Source organism: Pseudochaenichthys georgianus, chromosome 8 (genome assembly GCF_902827115.2).
Source record: "Pseudochaenichthys georgianus chromosome 8, fPseGeo1.2, whole genome shotgun sequence".
Taxonomy (NCBI): domain Eukaryota; kingdom Metazoa; phylum Chordata; class Actinopteri; order Perciformes; family Channichthyidae; genus Pseudochaenichthys; species Pseudochaenichthys georgianus.
In genome coordinates this window covers 6,854,592-6,870,667 of record NC_047510.2, presented here as the reverse complement: position 1 = coordinate 6,870,667, position 16,076 = coordinate 6,854,592, and the positions used below count along the sequence as shown (strand labels likewise).

The following is a 16,076-nucleotide window of genomic DNA, read 5'->3' as shown; positions in this document are numbered from 1 at the left end:
AATGCTGGCTTCATAACAAAACACGGAGCTTAATTTTGGGGTGTTTGGAGCAGTTTCACTGAAGTCATGAGAGAGCCGTGTTTCATGGCGAGCATAGTGTTGCCATGGCAACGGCGTTTGAAGAAATCTCAAAACTGTCCCGTAGATGTCTTCACGGCTGGACTGTAACGCACACTGCTATCTGAAGTCTGCTGCTCTGAGCATGCCAGTTGGACCGATGAGATCATCTTGTTCCATTACACAGGTGTTTATATGTGACCCGCTCTATCGAAATCAGTCGGAAGTCGCAACGGCTCATTTCAGAATAAACGTGGATTTACGTAAAAAACTATTTTTTCAGGGTTCGGGTGTTTTGTTTGATTTTAAACAAACCAAGTCTTGGCTTTCAGAATATGAAACTTTTATTTCCAAAATCACACGATAAGTACATTTTTGAAGCTTGTGAAGGGACGAAGACAGGCATCTCTCACTCGCACTCTGCTCTTCCAGCAGCGCCGCCCCCCTCCCTCCGGCTGACATTATGAACGTAAGAGTCAAGTAATCATAGATAACACGGCAGGATCCGTTACAGTTTGTTTTCATCTGATTTAAATTAAACCAAGTCTTGGCTTTCAGAATATTAAACTTGTTTCGGCAAATTCAGATGATAAATATAACTTTGAAGCTTGTAACGGCATAATTACAAGCGGAGAACGGAGTAACTTAACGTCACAGCAGGCACAACAACAGCCGGTGTTTCTCGTGAGGGTTTTCCCCGGGAAACAAACACAATACACACAAACGCAAAAATACACAAACACACACGCGCACACACGTATACACACACACTCGCGAGCTTCCCCTCCAAACGAAAATATCTTCCCTCCGTAGTATTTTGATCATTTGCTCCACTAATAATCAATCAGATCGATGGATTCCAGAGAAGAGGAAACTTTAAAGGCCTTTTCTCAAAATGAGGACTCTGTGACAGTCATTATATAATGTGACATATTTCGCTTAATATTTGGAGTACAAAAACAATCCTGATATCATTAGAAAGCTAGGAATATCCTCTTTCCAACCGTGTATACAACTCAAAATGTGTCTTCGGGTCAATGCGACTGATTTCGATGGAGCAGGTCACATATTTGAGCTAACGAGGTGTGTAGAGTTCACAGGTGTCCATTGTTCTGAATGAGAGATACACCTCTTACATGTGAACGTTTTGTGGAAGAACCGTAACAAATATCTGTGAAATTTCAAAACGTGAAGCATGTCAAGGAAGTTGAGTATCTGAAGTGTAATTTTTGTGTAGTTTCGGGTTAATAATGTGGCCTTTTTGGCAGTTTAACTAAAGGTGTGCGGCTGCTGCCGTGAGGAAATATCTGCCTGAAATTGCAATGGGCTTTAATGGAGGAATGTTGAACGTTTTTGTCACTTCATGCCCTCAAGAGGCATTTTGTTTAATTATTTTTTGCTTCATTATTTGTCATTTTTCAAGCTACGAGATGTTTTCCTACGTTTGTCATGAAAAATTATGTCTCAGCAATGTAGGGTTTGGGAATTATGGCAGTTTAAAAAAAATATATGAAGGTACATTTCAAGATGTTCTACCCTCTAGCTGTGACATCACGCACTCTAGTTAATGTTAAAATCTGAAGAAAACCTCTAAAACAAGGTCTGAACAATGTTTAATATCTCTAAAAGTAAGAATCAGATTTAAAAGTTGTGTTACACGAATAATGTCAGAAAGATATTTAACATTTTAAAGTTAGAATGAGGTTTCTGAGTGAAAGTATGAATGAACAGTTAGCGGTTGAAGTCGCATGAAGATTTGTTGAAGTTCAAGAATTTCTCCATTGACTTCAATGGTTAAAAATGTGATGTATTATGAGATGTATCGCTGGAATTATGAAAGTTATGAATGAGAAAAGTAATAGCCATCGATTCCCGACCGAGCTGAACGTTTTGATATTTGAACGGAGTTTCTGTGATGTTCAATGCGGGAGGAGAAGAGGGCCAAAATAAGTCGGCAGAATAATAATAATAAACTTTTCGTCCGTAGAATAAACTAGAGAATGCAATTCCTGAAGAAATTGCTAGTGGGAATGCTTTATGCTGAAATGTTATGTGTAAGAAGAAAGTGAAGAGAAAATGATATACATTTAGCATTAAAAACTCAACATACTATTCCTAGCCTGAATAATCAACAGATTTGAATGGAATCTCTAACATGTTCATGGAGAATAAAGACAAAAGAGTGATTATACAAATTACATTTATTGAAATTTGAACCAGAAGATGAAGTCCCAAAGAATGTTTTAAATAAAAGGACATGCAACAAAAAGGTGGATAATAATTAAATGTATATGTAAAGACATTTGGTCAAATGAAATTACATGCCCAGCGTGGATGAAGATGGTGCAGGTCTCTCTCCATGCCCCCCCCCCCCCCCCCCCCCTCTGTGCTGTCCCCTCAGAGGAAGTGGGAAAACGGGATAAGACCTATGGACACCACGCTGTCTCAATGATCCACACTGTTAATATGAGAGGAAAATTAAAAAAATTAGGAAATGAAAAATATGAAGTTAACAAATAAAACACAGCTCATGGACGGTAGGTTTTCCTACAAAGTTAACTCAGCCTCCATTGATTTCCAAATCAAATGAGCGTGTTAATAAAATTAGCTATCATGGCTTATACTTGCATATCTAAACAGAATCATGAAAGCATGTTGGTAGAGTCAGGCACACGAGTCCGTTTGAGTGTGTGCGCCGGTGTCTGAACGCTCACTCACTGCTAGCTATGTAGCTAACTGTTAGGCTACTTGGCTTGCATTGTTATAGATCTAAAGGTAGCACAAGCTAACTTTCATAGCACAGCTTTACTTCTCACTTTACACAATAAGCAAACAGACCGTATAGAACAGCACAAATGCTCAATACTTACATACAGTGGCGTGCACAGACATTTATAGGGGCAGGTGCTCAAGAGAAAAAAAAAGGGCACCTTCTGAGTCGTAGTGGCGGTCGCGCCGAAATTCTGTGCAAAAATTTGCTGGATAATGGCGGATTTTGTTAGTTTCTTTTCGGTTTTATAACCATATGCAGATGCGTATATCTAAAACAAATCAGATAGTTGGCTTACTAGCTTCTACACGCTAAAGCAACTGTAGTCAGGGATGCAAACTCATCAGGTATGAAAAAGGTGACAAGGATCCGAGCCCCCCGACCCCACGGAATATCGGCTTTAAAATTAGGAATAACAGAGGATTTTAGCAGTCAGAACAACTAAAGCAGCAGGGAATAATAACACAAACGCCAAAGAGTTACATCTAATAGAAATATATAAAAGCATTTATTTTAATTGTGTAGCAGTCAGTTTATAATTTTGGCAGCACTGTTGAGCATTTTGAAAATGTATTTTCATGCCTCTTAGTATTTTTATAATACTTTTCTACTTTCACTTGAGGAACATTTTGAATGCAGGACTTTTACTATAACAGAGTATTCCTACACTCTGGTACTTCTACTTTTACTCAAGTACAAGATCTGAGTACTTCTACTAAAGTACAAGATCTGAGTACTTCTACTTTTACTCTAGTACAATCTCTATACTTATACCACCTCTGTTTATAGCCTATGAAAAAACTATTAGAAAACAAAGGCTAAAGCTAACGTTAGCAGATAGTGACAATGATATTGCAACAGAAAAACTTTTCAGTTCACATCAGCTCTGCCGCTCTGCTCTGAACACCTGAACGGCCTGTTCTAACAGCTGTTCACCAGCGGCTCAGTCTGTGCCACAGTGACTCCGCAGAGTTAACGAACACACCGTAGATAATGTAGCTGACCCTCATTACATTGCATTTAGCTGACGCTTTTATCTAAAGCGACTTACAATAAGTGCGTTCGACCAACAAAATACAAACTTGAAGAAAACAGAATCATATAAGTACATCAGGTTTCGTAGAGCAAAAACATTTAAAGTGCTACTCAACTGGCTTTAGATAAGCCAGCCCTTTATTAGTATATAAGTGCTTTGTTAATAGTTCTATCGCTCGAAGTGGAGTCGAAAGAGATGAGTTTTCAGTCTGCGCCGGAAGGTGTGTAAGCTATCTGCTGTCCTGATGTCAATGGGGAGCTCATTCCACCATTTTGGAGCCAGGATAGCAAACCCACGTGTTTTTGCTGATGGGAACTTGGGTCCCCTTCGCAGCGAGGGTGCAGCGAGTCGTTTGGCTGATGCAGAGCGGAGTGCACGTGCTGGGGTGTACGGTTTAACCATGTCCTGGATGTAGGAAGGGCCAGATCCATTCGCAGCATGGTATGCAAGTACCATTGTCTTGAAGTGGATTCTAGCAGTTACTGGAAGCCAGTGGAGGGAGCGGAGGAGCTGAGTGGTGTGGGAGAATTTTGGAAGGTTGAAGACCAGACGAGCCGCTGCATTCTGGATGAGCTGCAGAGGTCGGATGGCACATGCAGGTAGACCAGCCAGGAGGGAGTTGCAGTAGTCTCGGCGTGAGATGACGAGAGCCTGGACCAGGACCTGCGTCGCTTTCTGGGTCAGCTGGGGACGTATCCTCCTGATGTTGTAAAGCGTGTATCTGCAGCGATGTTTGCAGGACAGGTTGTTATCTAGGGTCACACCCAGATTCCTTGCAGTCTGGGTCGGGGAAACTACAGAGGTGCCGATGTTGATTGTCAGGTCAAGAGTGGGACAATCTTTTCCCGGAAGGAAAAGCAGTTCAGTCTTGTCAAGGTTGAGCTTGAGGTGATGAGCGGACATCCACTGAGAGATGTTCGTTAGACAAGCAGAGATGCGTGCGACGACCTGGGTCTCTGAGCGGGGAAAGGACAGAATGAATTGGGTGAATATCATCAACCTTTTTTTCAAAATGGTTAACAAAGTCGCTTGACAGAAGTGAGGAGGGGGAAGGGGCTTTGGGAGGGTCCAAGAGGGTGGAGAAGATGGAAAATAGTTTTTTAGGATTGGAATAGGAAGATTGGATCTTATCTTGAAAGAAAGTGCTTTTTGCCTGAGAGATCGAAGCAGAGAAAGAGGAGAGGAGAGCCTGATAGGTTAGGAGGTCGTCATGGTGTTTGGATTTCCACTGTTTCCGCTCTGCTGCCCTAAGGACGGTTCTATTAGCACGCAGTGCGTCATTTAGCCAGGGAGCAGGAGGGGACTAACGAGCCTGCCGAGATGTGAGAGGACAGAGAGAGTCCAGAGAGGATGAGAGAGTAGAGAGGAGAGTTTCTGCAGCAGAGTTTGGAGGCAGGAGTTGGAACGAGTCAGAGGAAGGGAGGGCTGAGAGCACCGATGAGGTAGAGGGGTAGAGGGAACAAAGGTTGCGGCGGACAGGTGCAGGATGCGAAGAGATTAGTTCGTTATGTTTGGAAAAGGGTAGAGAGAATGAAATGAAGAAGTGATCGGATGTGTGGAGCGGGTTTACAGAGAGGTTAGAAGTAGTGCAGTTCCTTGAGAATATGAGATCAAGGACATTGCCAGCTTTATGAGTTGGTGGGGACGGAGACAGTGAGAAAGCAAAGGCGGTTAACAGAGATGTTAGTTCGTCTATCTTCCCTGTTTGGAGGTTGAAGTACAGCGGGAGGGCCAGTTTCAGGGATGTGTGAGAGGAGATTATCTAATTCCTCCAAGAAGTCCCCCCTCATCCCGGAGCAGCAGAGCTCAGCCGGCCCGACAGGCAAGAAGACTCAAGCACACAGCTCGCGCTTCATATATTAAAAAATAACACCATGCGCGTCATGGCACATAACAGCTCGCGACCGCAGATTATTTCAGCGATTAGATAAAATGTAAATTATATTTGACGCAACTTTAGTTACATTTCCATGACTTTTCCAAAAACTTTGGGAAAAATATTGTTTTCCATAATTTTTCCAGGGCCTGGAATTTTCATTTTGAATTTCCATGACTTTTCCAGATTTCAATGACCGTACGAAGCCTGTATAGTTTAGTTTGGCATCTGATTTAGGGGATTCAACAATACACTCGTTGTATTTGTTACCTGGTGGTTACTTACTTGGTTGTCACTAGGGCACTTTTAATCGTGCTGCTGCACCACTCACCCGCCGTGGCCTGTCTGACTGAGTGACTGACTGTCAGCTCTGCGCGCTGCACGTTCACGTTGAGAGCAGGGAAGGGAGGGGCTGCAGCCAGGGCACGTACGGGAGTGCCGCGAGGCACATGTGGGGATGTCTGACAAAATTACAACGCGCATTTGGGGCATTGTTGTATATATTAGAAGCTTTTAATCCAGAATTGATCGATGTTACCATGAGCCACATACAGTACACTGTAAAAAAAACAAAAACAAAAACTGTAAAAAACGAACTTTCAAAAGGGCACATTGCTGTCCAGAGGGCAAAACGGGCAGGTGCTCAAGCACTACCTAGAGTCTATGTGTGCACGTCTCTGCTTACATATATTTTCACTTGTAGTATTATAATAATTGAAATGCTGGTTCTTCTGCAGGTGCTCTATCCATGCTCAGCTACCGCACCGCAGCTGCCTGCACTGTACAATCGCTGGATTACTGGGCTGTTAAAACAAAGAAAAAAGACTTATAGTTTACATGATTACACAAATGATTTGTTTGCAACTTATAGTTTTATTTTTGAAATTTATTTCATTTTGCTTGACTCAGTTTTTTTCTTCTTTTAAACTCATAGTTTTGCTTTATTCTGAGAAAGTATTGTTTTATCTTTATGATACAAAACTAATCCCATAAAAAAGGTTGGTTACCCCTGGCTAGGCTATCTCCATAGAACGAAATGCCAGCGCAGAACCATGTCATGTGAATGCAGCATAAGTATTATAAAAATCTGCACAGCGTTTTTGCTTCTGACAGACGTTCATACATGAAGATATAAAGCTGGACTTCCTGAATCATATTTTATACGTTCTGTATTTTTTCCATATATTTGTAATGACCTGTTTCCTTTTTGCAGGCAAATGAAAATCTCAACATTGAATCCAAATGCAAAAGAATTTCAACCCATAAAAGTGAATATAGTCCAGGTTAGTTTGTAACACACACAGAACCACTCACATTTAGATTTTAATCAAATGTTTAATATTTTTCTAACAATATTTCTTTCTTGGTGTTGTGACAGAAGCCTGCACCGACCCCCACCCCTCCTCGGCCAACCCCTCCTAGCCCCTCTCTGATTCTGGCCCCCCAAGGACAGCCAGGGGGAGGCGCCATCTACAACAACCCCCCGGGACACTACCTGTCCTACATGTCCCCCCTGCACATCCAAGGACACCAGATCCAGGTCAGAACCCTCCTTTAGTGTCATATAAAAAATATCAGTGTTAATTTTGTAATAGTGCAGGTAATCCCACTTATTACATGGATACAACATATTGATTTAAAAAGGATTTAATGAAGATTGTAGATTGTATTCCTTTCGCTAAGAGAAATGGTCTGTCAGAATGTACTGCGTAGCTCTGTGATTTAGCAAGTTTAGCAATTTCTACTTTATTAAACTTTGAACAATGTCATCGTCTCCCAGCACTCATGCTGTGTAACTGTCTGAGCTCTTCCCTTACATTCTGCCCGGCAACTGTCCAACATTTCATTTTCCATTAACCAGTCTGTAAACACTGCCAGAGCACATAGCGTGTTCCCTTTGATGTTTACTTCCTGTCTGCCTTGTTCTGCTGATGTATCTGAGGTCCAGTTCTGTCTTTAAACCTTTTTACTTCTCTTGTTTTCTTTTTCTTTCTTTTCTAGGTACAGCTTAACCAATATTAATCCAAATGTGTGTGATCTCTAGATTCATAAAAATGAATATTTCAAAAGTATTCCATGTTGTTTTCTGATGGTGTAACAAATACAAAAGTTTTTTTTGCCACAACTGACATTGTTAATTTGACCGTACTTCTTTCTGTGGATTGATATGATTGTGTGATCAAAGCATCCTTAGCAGCGGTCTGTTATACACAAATAACAGACCCATCAGAACTAAGTACTCCCTGAGCCTTGTGATTTCTCATTAGTCAGGTTGCAGCAGTGATTCATTTCAGAGGATACTTTTAACTGATGTGATTTCAAATGTGTCCTCCTCTCCTCCTCAGGCTCCTCAGATGTATCAGTACACCATCAACCAGGGCAAATACCCCAGAGCCAAAGGTAAAAACTGCACACATATTAATCCATTGTATTACTAATGATTGTATACATAGTGTACAAAATGCTGACCAATGAGTAAAATTATGCTGACATGCAGTGGCGGTTCTACGGGGTGGCACGACCCTAGTTGCCATCCCAGTTGGCAGCTTTGTTTTGAAAGAAAAGTCGTGGCTCATCGGACATTTATGAAAGAAAATCTCTAATGTCCGAGTGCAAGTGAATGCAGCACAAGATGCGAGCCTTGTAACCCCTCCCCCGGCCCTGGCGCGAGCGTGGAAATATGATTGGCGGCGATTTCATTTGAACGTGGGGACAGCGCAAAACGAGAAGCATTTCGGATCCAAGTAGACGGAAGGAATGAGGTATTTGCGGTCAGTGGTTGCGGTCAGTGGCAGCGCCAGGGTATGGCTGGGGTAGGCTATAGCCATACCAAGAAATACCTTAGCCCCACCATGAAAAATGATGTCAAAGTAAGCAAAATAAAGTCCGCCAACTCGCGCGGAGTAAATTGCACAGACAGCAGTTAGTAAGATTGATTTCAGTAGCCACTTGCCTGGAAATACCGAAGACTAGAAACGGTTTTGAAAACTTTTGTCACGTAGTGATCGTCTTCTCAATAGAACATCTTAGATAATGTCTTCTGGCCAATCAGAATCACGATAACGGCATGGTGTTGTTGCAGAAAGTCCCGACGGAGAATACTTTTGCTGTGGTATCTCTATATACATTGTGGAAGCTATTCAGTATTTTTCACATTTATTTAATGTATTTATTTGTTGTTCTTTGTTTTGTAGAATTAATTGATTTACAGCCATATTATTTAAGTTAAGTTGTGTTCTAGCTAAAATGCTTTTATTTTGAAGGTGATGGGTCAATTTGGGCACACAGCTGGGTTTATTTAAGGCAATCAGAGCACAGCAGCAGTCAGTGGGCACCGGGAAGGTCTATGGTTTTTTACCAGTGTCAGGGCTGAGTTCAGCAAACATTTAAACACCTTTTGCTGTATTGTTCCCGCAAGGTGAAACTAATAAATACAACAAAAACGTCGATGCCTTGTCTGGAAAATGGATTAATTACCGGCTCCTGATCTGCGTAAGGTCCACTGTGCCTGGTGCCTCAGTGGCCTTTTGAAACTTTGTTGTTGTTGACAAATAGCCACTACATACATCGATACAACATTACGTGTTGATAGAAATCATCACATAATGAAATAAGACCCCACGGTTTGATGATTGATAGGTGTGGGGGCTGTCTTTCATTTTGACACACAGAACAATGGGGGCAATCCACCCTTATCCACAATGTAAAGTAATTCACAGCCTCTCCTCTTCTCTCTGTGAGGAGCAGCAGGTTCAGCTTTCAGAACAAAACTAAAATGGCATTCATTTTTTTAAATATGTCGTGTAGTAATAGATTTATTTATTTTTCTTCTCAAGAGAGTACCAGAATGTGTATTTTATGTTAAAAAAATCTCCTGGGGGAGAATCCCCCCCAGACCCCCTGCAGGGGTTGGGTTTTCAGCATGTCAAATATTTCACCTCTGGGGAAGTTGCAGGATTGGCTCCAGATCGCCCTTTTTATTACAAGACAAATGTGCCTTTTTACTTCATACAGTTCAATTTGGATTGAGACAGGGAAATAATCTAAACCTCACGCGTGGCGTTTCACTGTCAAGGGGAGCGTGTATGTAATTACATTGCAAATACTGACTTGAGCCCCACCACTGTATGGGTTAGCCCTACCATAGATTACCCAACACAAATACTCTGGAGCCGCCACTGTTGGCGGTCTACAATGACAGAGAAGAGCCTGTCAAGTTTGGCTGTACTCAGCATTGAATCAAAACGCACCATAACTTTAGATCTTAATCAGTTTGTGAGGCGTTTTGCTGAACAAGATGGTAATCGCCACATTCTGCTGTTTTAGGCATGCCAACTTGATGCTCTGCTCACGGATGAGTCGATGAGAATAATAAACTGTTAAGATGATGATCTTACGTGTGTATAAAATGTTTCTTCTTTGTGGGGGTCTGCCCCCAAAAAACAGTTTTAAGTCCTGAGAAAGTCAAATAAGACGGTGTGTAAAACTACACTGCCCCGCCAACAAAAAGTAACCACTTTGATTTAACTAGGCCAGTAGGTAAGGGCATTCCACTGGATAATAGCTGCAGCGATGTTTATGTTTTAGCTGAATACACGTTTTTTAACCCTAACTGATGCAGTTAGTCACTTCTTTAATGTTTGTTCTTTCTGATGTAAAGTCCAGGTTGTAACTGTTTGCAATGAAGTCGTGGGGCGCTGAACTGTTCCTTTGATTCTTTTGATTTATGATAGTAATTACTTGTCTTTCAAATTTGAAGGAGGGTGAGCAAGCATCTTGAGGAACATTCATCATTAACTCCTCCAAAAAATATAGTTTATTTAATAATAACACTGAATATGTGAATCATAACAGTGATTGACAGCTGATAGGAATAATAGATTGTTAATAGTATCATATTAATTTAGACCAGGGGTCGGCAACCCCTGCCACTGGTCACGGTGCCGCGTGCCAATGCTAGCACGCGGCACCGTGACCAGTGGCACACTAGGAATAAGTGTGCAAAATATTTAAATTGTATTTTGGGATCCTGAACGAGACCGCCGCCAGAGCGCGTCTCCCCGTTACCTGCAGAAGGAAGCGATGCACGCAGCGCAGCCCCGCTCTCTTTATCTCCAGGCGACTTTCTGCCGCTTTCCTCCGTGGTGCTGATCGTTTCACCAGAGAGGAAAGCACTTCACTAACTGCAGTACCCATAAGGAGCTGTGCAAATGCCGCAGTTTTTGCGTGGCTGTGTCTTTAGTTGAAAAACCAGTGGCGATCTGCTCATCTCTCATTGAAATAACATGCTACAAAGGGGCGGACTGGCCATCTGTGTGTTGCACTTTCCTGTCGGCTCCCAGACCGTAGTCGAGGAAACAGGGGGGTGACTCTCTTCGTCTCCCAGGGCAGAAGCAACAAGCTTCAGGTTCAATAACCCACTTTAGCTTAATGACTGGAGAGAGGCGAGCTCTTCTTGGGAGGCCGTTGCATTTATTTAGCTGTTCTTCTGTTTCACAAAATACATCACAGACCTCAGTTTTTCTGCTGCCTCGTTTCACTTCAACACATGCTGGCTCACTCTCGCTCTACCATCAACACATGCACAAGCCACACCCCTCTCTCTCTCTTAAAGGGACAGCGATCTCATCTCACTCTGCATGACCCTAATATCATAACATGTGTGTTCTGGAGAATCACAGAACGGACGATCGTCCTTATTATTATGCCGTTTAAACCAATTATTTAAATGTATTTGTTAAATTCGGCATCCTGTAAGTTGCGCTGACAGGTCCACTCACTGCTTCCCGGCAGCGAGGCTCCCCGCCCTCCTGCTGAGTTGACGAGCGTCAAGCTCCTCAACCCCCCCCTGTTGATAATTCTCGATCGTTGGCACGCTGATATTTAAAAAAAAAAAAAAAAAAAATGGCACTTCAAATCAAAAAGGTTGCCGACCCCTGATTTAGACAAACATCGACGAGACAGTTAATTAATGTACTTAGTGCAGCAGTCTGCATAGATTTGGTTCCCCTGCTGGTCTAAGAGTGAAACAAACTCATTCAGTTATTGTTCAGTTAAGTCTGCCACCTTGTATATTTATATTTAAGGCTTTACTGAGCCTTTGCAGTTTGTATGTTGGGTGAGAGGTCTGAAATAGACTGTGGTTAACCTAAGCTTAAGAGATTTTACCATTTTGTTCTACGACATCATTAATGTCAGTAATTAGCCGATTGGGGAATTTTGAAGCTTTTATGTGTCTTTAAAATTGGCGGTTGTTAACAAGTGTCGAAGTGAAGCCTCCTTAAGGCCTCACTGCAATTAGCCTTAGCGGTGGTGAAGTGAAACCATGTGTAGTTTGTTTACAGCCTAATAGCTATTTAATAGAACAATCTTAAAAGTGGTGTTGGAATGAGAAGAAGAAAAGTGGTTTATATAAGAAACGTCCTCAAAGGAAGTAAGATCAAGTCTAATAATAGGAAGAACTTATTTATAATATATTGTTGACAGTACTGTGACTCGTAGCTACGAGCTGAAGCGCTGAGCGTGTGTTGTTCTGTTCTCAGGCCCGGTGGTGGGCCAGCGTCCGGAGCACCATCCCTCCTCCACCTCCCCCATGATCTCCGCTGCAGCCTCAGCAGCAGGACCCCCACTGGTGGCCTCACCGTACCCCCAGTCCTACCTGCAGTACGGTCAGATGATCCAGACCCTGCCCCCCCATTTCCACGGACAGGTGCGCTCAATAATCAGCCTTTTAATCATAAAGTGAAAACAGGAGACGGCAGAGAGCGTTCGTACTTTTTAAAGCAAACTCAAAACCCTCCTTTTTAATATTGCTTTTAACTGAATTGTATTTTATTATGATTTATTTTATTGTTATTTATTTTTAAATATATGGTATTAAGTCATATTTGTTCATCACAAAGCTATGTGTTACCTGGGAAGGGGGTGCTAGTATTGTTTGTATTTGTAAATTGTCTATGTGTTTGGTTGGTGAAGCACTTTGAGTTACCTTTGTGTATGAAAGGTGCCTTTTTATAAATAAAGTTTGATTAAAAAGAAAAATTGGATTATGAAAAACATCTAACTAGTGTATCAACATCTTTATGGCTCATAGCTACTTTTTAAAGAGCATTTTGAGTCCCTTGTTTTAAAAAACTTTATTTACATGTTTTAATTTTTCTTCTGTGTTTTTTGTCCTTACCAGCCAGTTTACTCAATGCTGCCGGGGGGAGCGAGGATGCTGACATCAGGGGCCCCCCCTCAGCAGATGGGGCCTCCTGGGGGCCAGTACCCCGGCCAGGCTGAGAGCCTGCAGGGGCAACAGCAGGCCATGTATGGTAAGCAGAATTATACTTTATTAATTATACAAACACTAGAATGATGTTTGAGATGTAGTGTCTGTCATGAGAGGCTCAGCAGATCAGGGATCAGTAGCTGCTTCTGAAGGAGTGTTGTACTTTTCAAGGACCAAAGTAAATTCCTCTAATGTTGTTGTTTTTGTCTCTCAGCTCAGTCGTTCTCTCACCACTCGGGCGCCATGCATCACCCTCAGCCCTCCAGCACCCCCACTGGGAACCAGCCCCCGCCCCAGCACTCAGCCCCCAGTCCAGGACACAATCAGGTAACGCTGCACCCACATTCATAGGGACCAACAGCAGGACGAGGACATTTTAATTAAACTTTTCAGGCAACATTTTACAATCATAAAACAAAGAACAATACTGTTTTGCACTTTTTGAAACTAATTTATTTCGTCACAATGCTTTTTTGGCGTTTGAGCTGCAAGATGCACATGTGTCTGAGAATTCTATGGAAAAAAGACGTGTAAATAAAATATAAATTCTATTATAACAATTTATAATTAAATAAGGAAATATATATACATTATTTACAGGCATTATTTGTATTTAGTATTTCAAATAATGCATTACTAAAATAATGACTTGGAATTTAAAATATTAAAATAAGGGAACAAATAAATAAAGCTGTAGTTTAATTTTTTTGTCTTTTAATGGCTGAAATGGGCTTCCATAGGATTTGGATAACTTGCAAAATAGGGAAATAATGGGAGATTATTCTTCAAAAGTGCAGCATAAACATGTCTTTTTGTGTGATGCCCTTATGAGCAATCGTCTCCTCCTGGTTTGATTACTCTTGCTTTTTAAATAGTTTCTTAAACTGTGTTTCCCCTCAGTCGAGTCAGGCTGGCCCTCAGCCTCAGAACATGTTCCACACTGGAGGCCTGTCGGCCCCCACCCCTCCTAACATGCAGCCGGGCCACAGCTCCCCCCAGGCCTCCTACGCCATGCAAGGCTACAGCCTGCCCACCCACCAAGCTCTGCCCCACGGCTTCCCCTCCATCAGCCAGCTCACACAGGTCAGTGAGAGGGAGGGACTCGAGTCTGTGTGAGGGTCACAACTCTCTCTTTATACCTTTTTAGTTCACTACATTTAAAACTTTTTGTACTCCACTACTTGAATCTGACTGCTTTAGATGTTCTCACAGTTTTACATCCCCTTCCTTTATCAGTATTGATACAAATAAATGAATGAAGGGGGAAATTAAGTAAAAATATTGATAATGAAATGAACAGGAGAATTATTCCAAAGATACATAAAAAAAAAGTATCTTATTATTATTACTTTAAGTACTCACACAGTACTATATTTTACTGTACAATAAAAAAAATCTTCAGTAAGGTTTTGAACTTGTAGTGTAGTATCTTACAGTATGGTAGTAGTATTTTTACTGCAGTAAACAGTCTCAATACTTCTTCCCTGACGTTAACCTTTAATCTCAGTTCCTCACATGGCGTCCTTTTTGTCCCCCCAGGCTCATGTAGCAGGAGGCATGGCGGGCCCCCACCACTCTGCTGGTCACGGCCTGCCGCCCGTCATGCTGCACTACGTCTCCCCTCAGCAGGGCGGGGGCTCCAACCCCCAGCACGGCCCCCAGCAGGGGGCCCCACAGCACTTCTACATCGGACACCCCCAAGGTAAAAAGTCCCCACCTGAACCAGAGCAGTTTGTGCTTTTGTTCTGAAATGTTCTGCAACGCCTGGTGATTATGATGATATGTTGGGGGGAAATTGTGCGTATTTTCTTATTCATTTATTTCTATACCTTCATTTTTCTTACTTTATTGACATTTATATGACATATTTAATACGTAGAATATGATTAGTTTGTATGACATTTTTAACATATTTCACGGTGATATTTCTGACTTTTTTAAATAAATTAAATGACTTTTTAAATACTTTACTACTTTAACATCTTTAACATCTTTTTAAAATCTTTATTTATATACATTATGATTTAATTAATTATTATGTAACACTTATAGTTTGTTTTACACTATTAATTGTTTTTTATTTGAACAGATAAGTGTAATGCAAATAGAAAATGTTGTCATGTTTTGGAAGATGATTAAAAACCAACAAAAGAATGGATCTATAAATGTTCTGTTGTCTCCAGCTGTCCAGGTGCAGGCTCACCCCTCCCAGCAGCTGTCCTTCCACCCCTCTGCAAACTGAAGCCCTCCCTCACCGCTGGATTCAGGAGAGGAAGCAGAAACCCCCCCCACCCCAAAAAAAAATATCCCCAAGCAACTTGTAACATTCCCACCTCCTGACACCAAATTAACACTATCATTTTTACCCACCTCATCTTTTAGACATGAAGACGTTTCTGGATTTTTAAGTGTAAATACAGACTGTTTTCACTCGGAGCTGGACTGAAGACGGTAACTGGTGGAATAATTTAGACTGACGACAGTGGAAACAGCCCCCCCCCCCCCCACCTCCTCTGTCCTTTTACAGAAGAAACCAGTTCATTAATAATAAAACCACTGAAAAAAATCAGTTTCCTTGAAGTTATTTTATAGTTGAAGCAAATAAACTGCCCTCCGGTCTGTTAAATGTGGAGCTGCAGCCACTTAGCGTAGCATGAGGTCTGGAAACAGCTAACAAGGGTCTGCCATCTGCTTTAATTTGCATGGCTTTTTTATCATTTCTTTCACTTTATTGACCTACTTTAATATTACCTTTTTATGACATACTATGACTTTTATTTTAGTATGTGTTTTTTCTCAGGATTTTGAAATATTATACTATGTAATTGTTCTACTATTTTCAACATACTATATACCATGTCGTTTTCTATCAAAAATCTTGACATACTATACTCATTTTTTCCCCTCTCAAAATATCAACATACTATGTTGGTTTTTTCTAAAAATGTCAACATACATTGACACATACATACATTGTATGGTATGTCGAATTTTGTACAAAAAGAAAAGACAGCATGGTGCATGAAAATCTGCAAAGAAATGGCATACAAAAGTATGTAAAAAA

General features: G+C 41.4%; 1 protein-coding gene across 4 annotated transcripts in view; it reads left to right on the top strand.

Annotated features, from left to right (window-relative positions):
* The window catches only part of atxn2l (ataxin 2-like), a 31,430-nt gene extending 15,866 nt beyond the window's left edge, over positions 1–15,564 (top strand). For 2 of the 4 annotated variants that reach the window (XM_034089622.2, XM_034089625.2), the window contains exons 15-23: positions 6,953–7,022; positions 7,118–7,279; positions 8,085–8,139; positions 12,282–12,448; positions 12,923–13,055; positions 13,227–13,339; positions 13,913–14,095; positions 14,552–14,714; positions 15,196–15,564. In XM_034089622.2, the coding sequence (XP_033945513.1) occupies positions 6,953–7,022; positions 7,118–7,279; positions 8,085–8,139; positions 12,282–12,448; positions 12,923–13,055; positions 13,227–13,339; positions 13,913–14,095; positions 14,552–14,714; positions 15,196–15,254 (1,105 nt within the window). In that variant the 3' untranslated portion in view covers positions 15,255–15,564. The remainder of the gene's footprint in view (positions 1–6,952; positions 7,023–7,117; positions 7,280–8,084; positions 8,140–12,281; positions 12,449–12,922; positions 13,056–13,226; positions 13,340–13,912; positions 14,096–14,551; positions 14,715–15,195) is intronic. The other 2 variants (XM_034089621.2, XM_034089623.2) reach the window with 1 other exon arrangement.
* Positions 15,565–16,076: the final 512 nt, after the last annotated feature.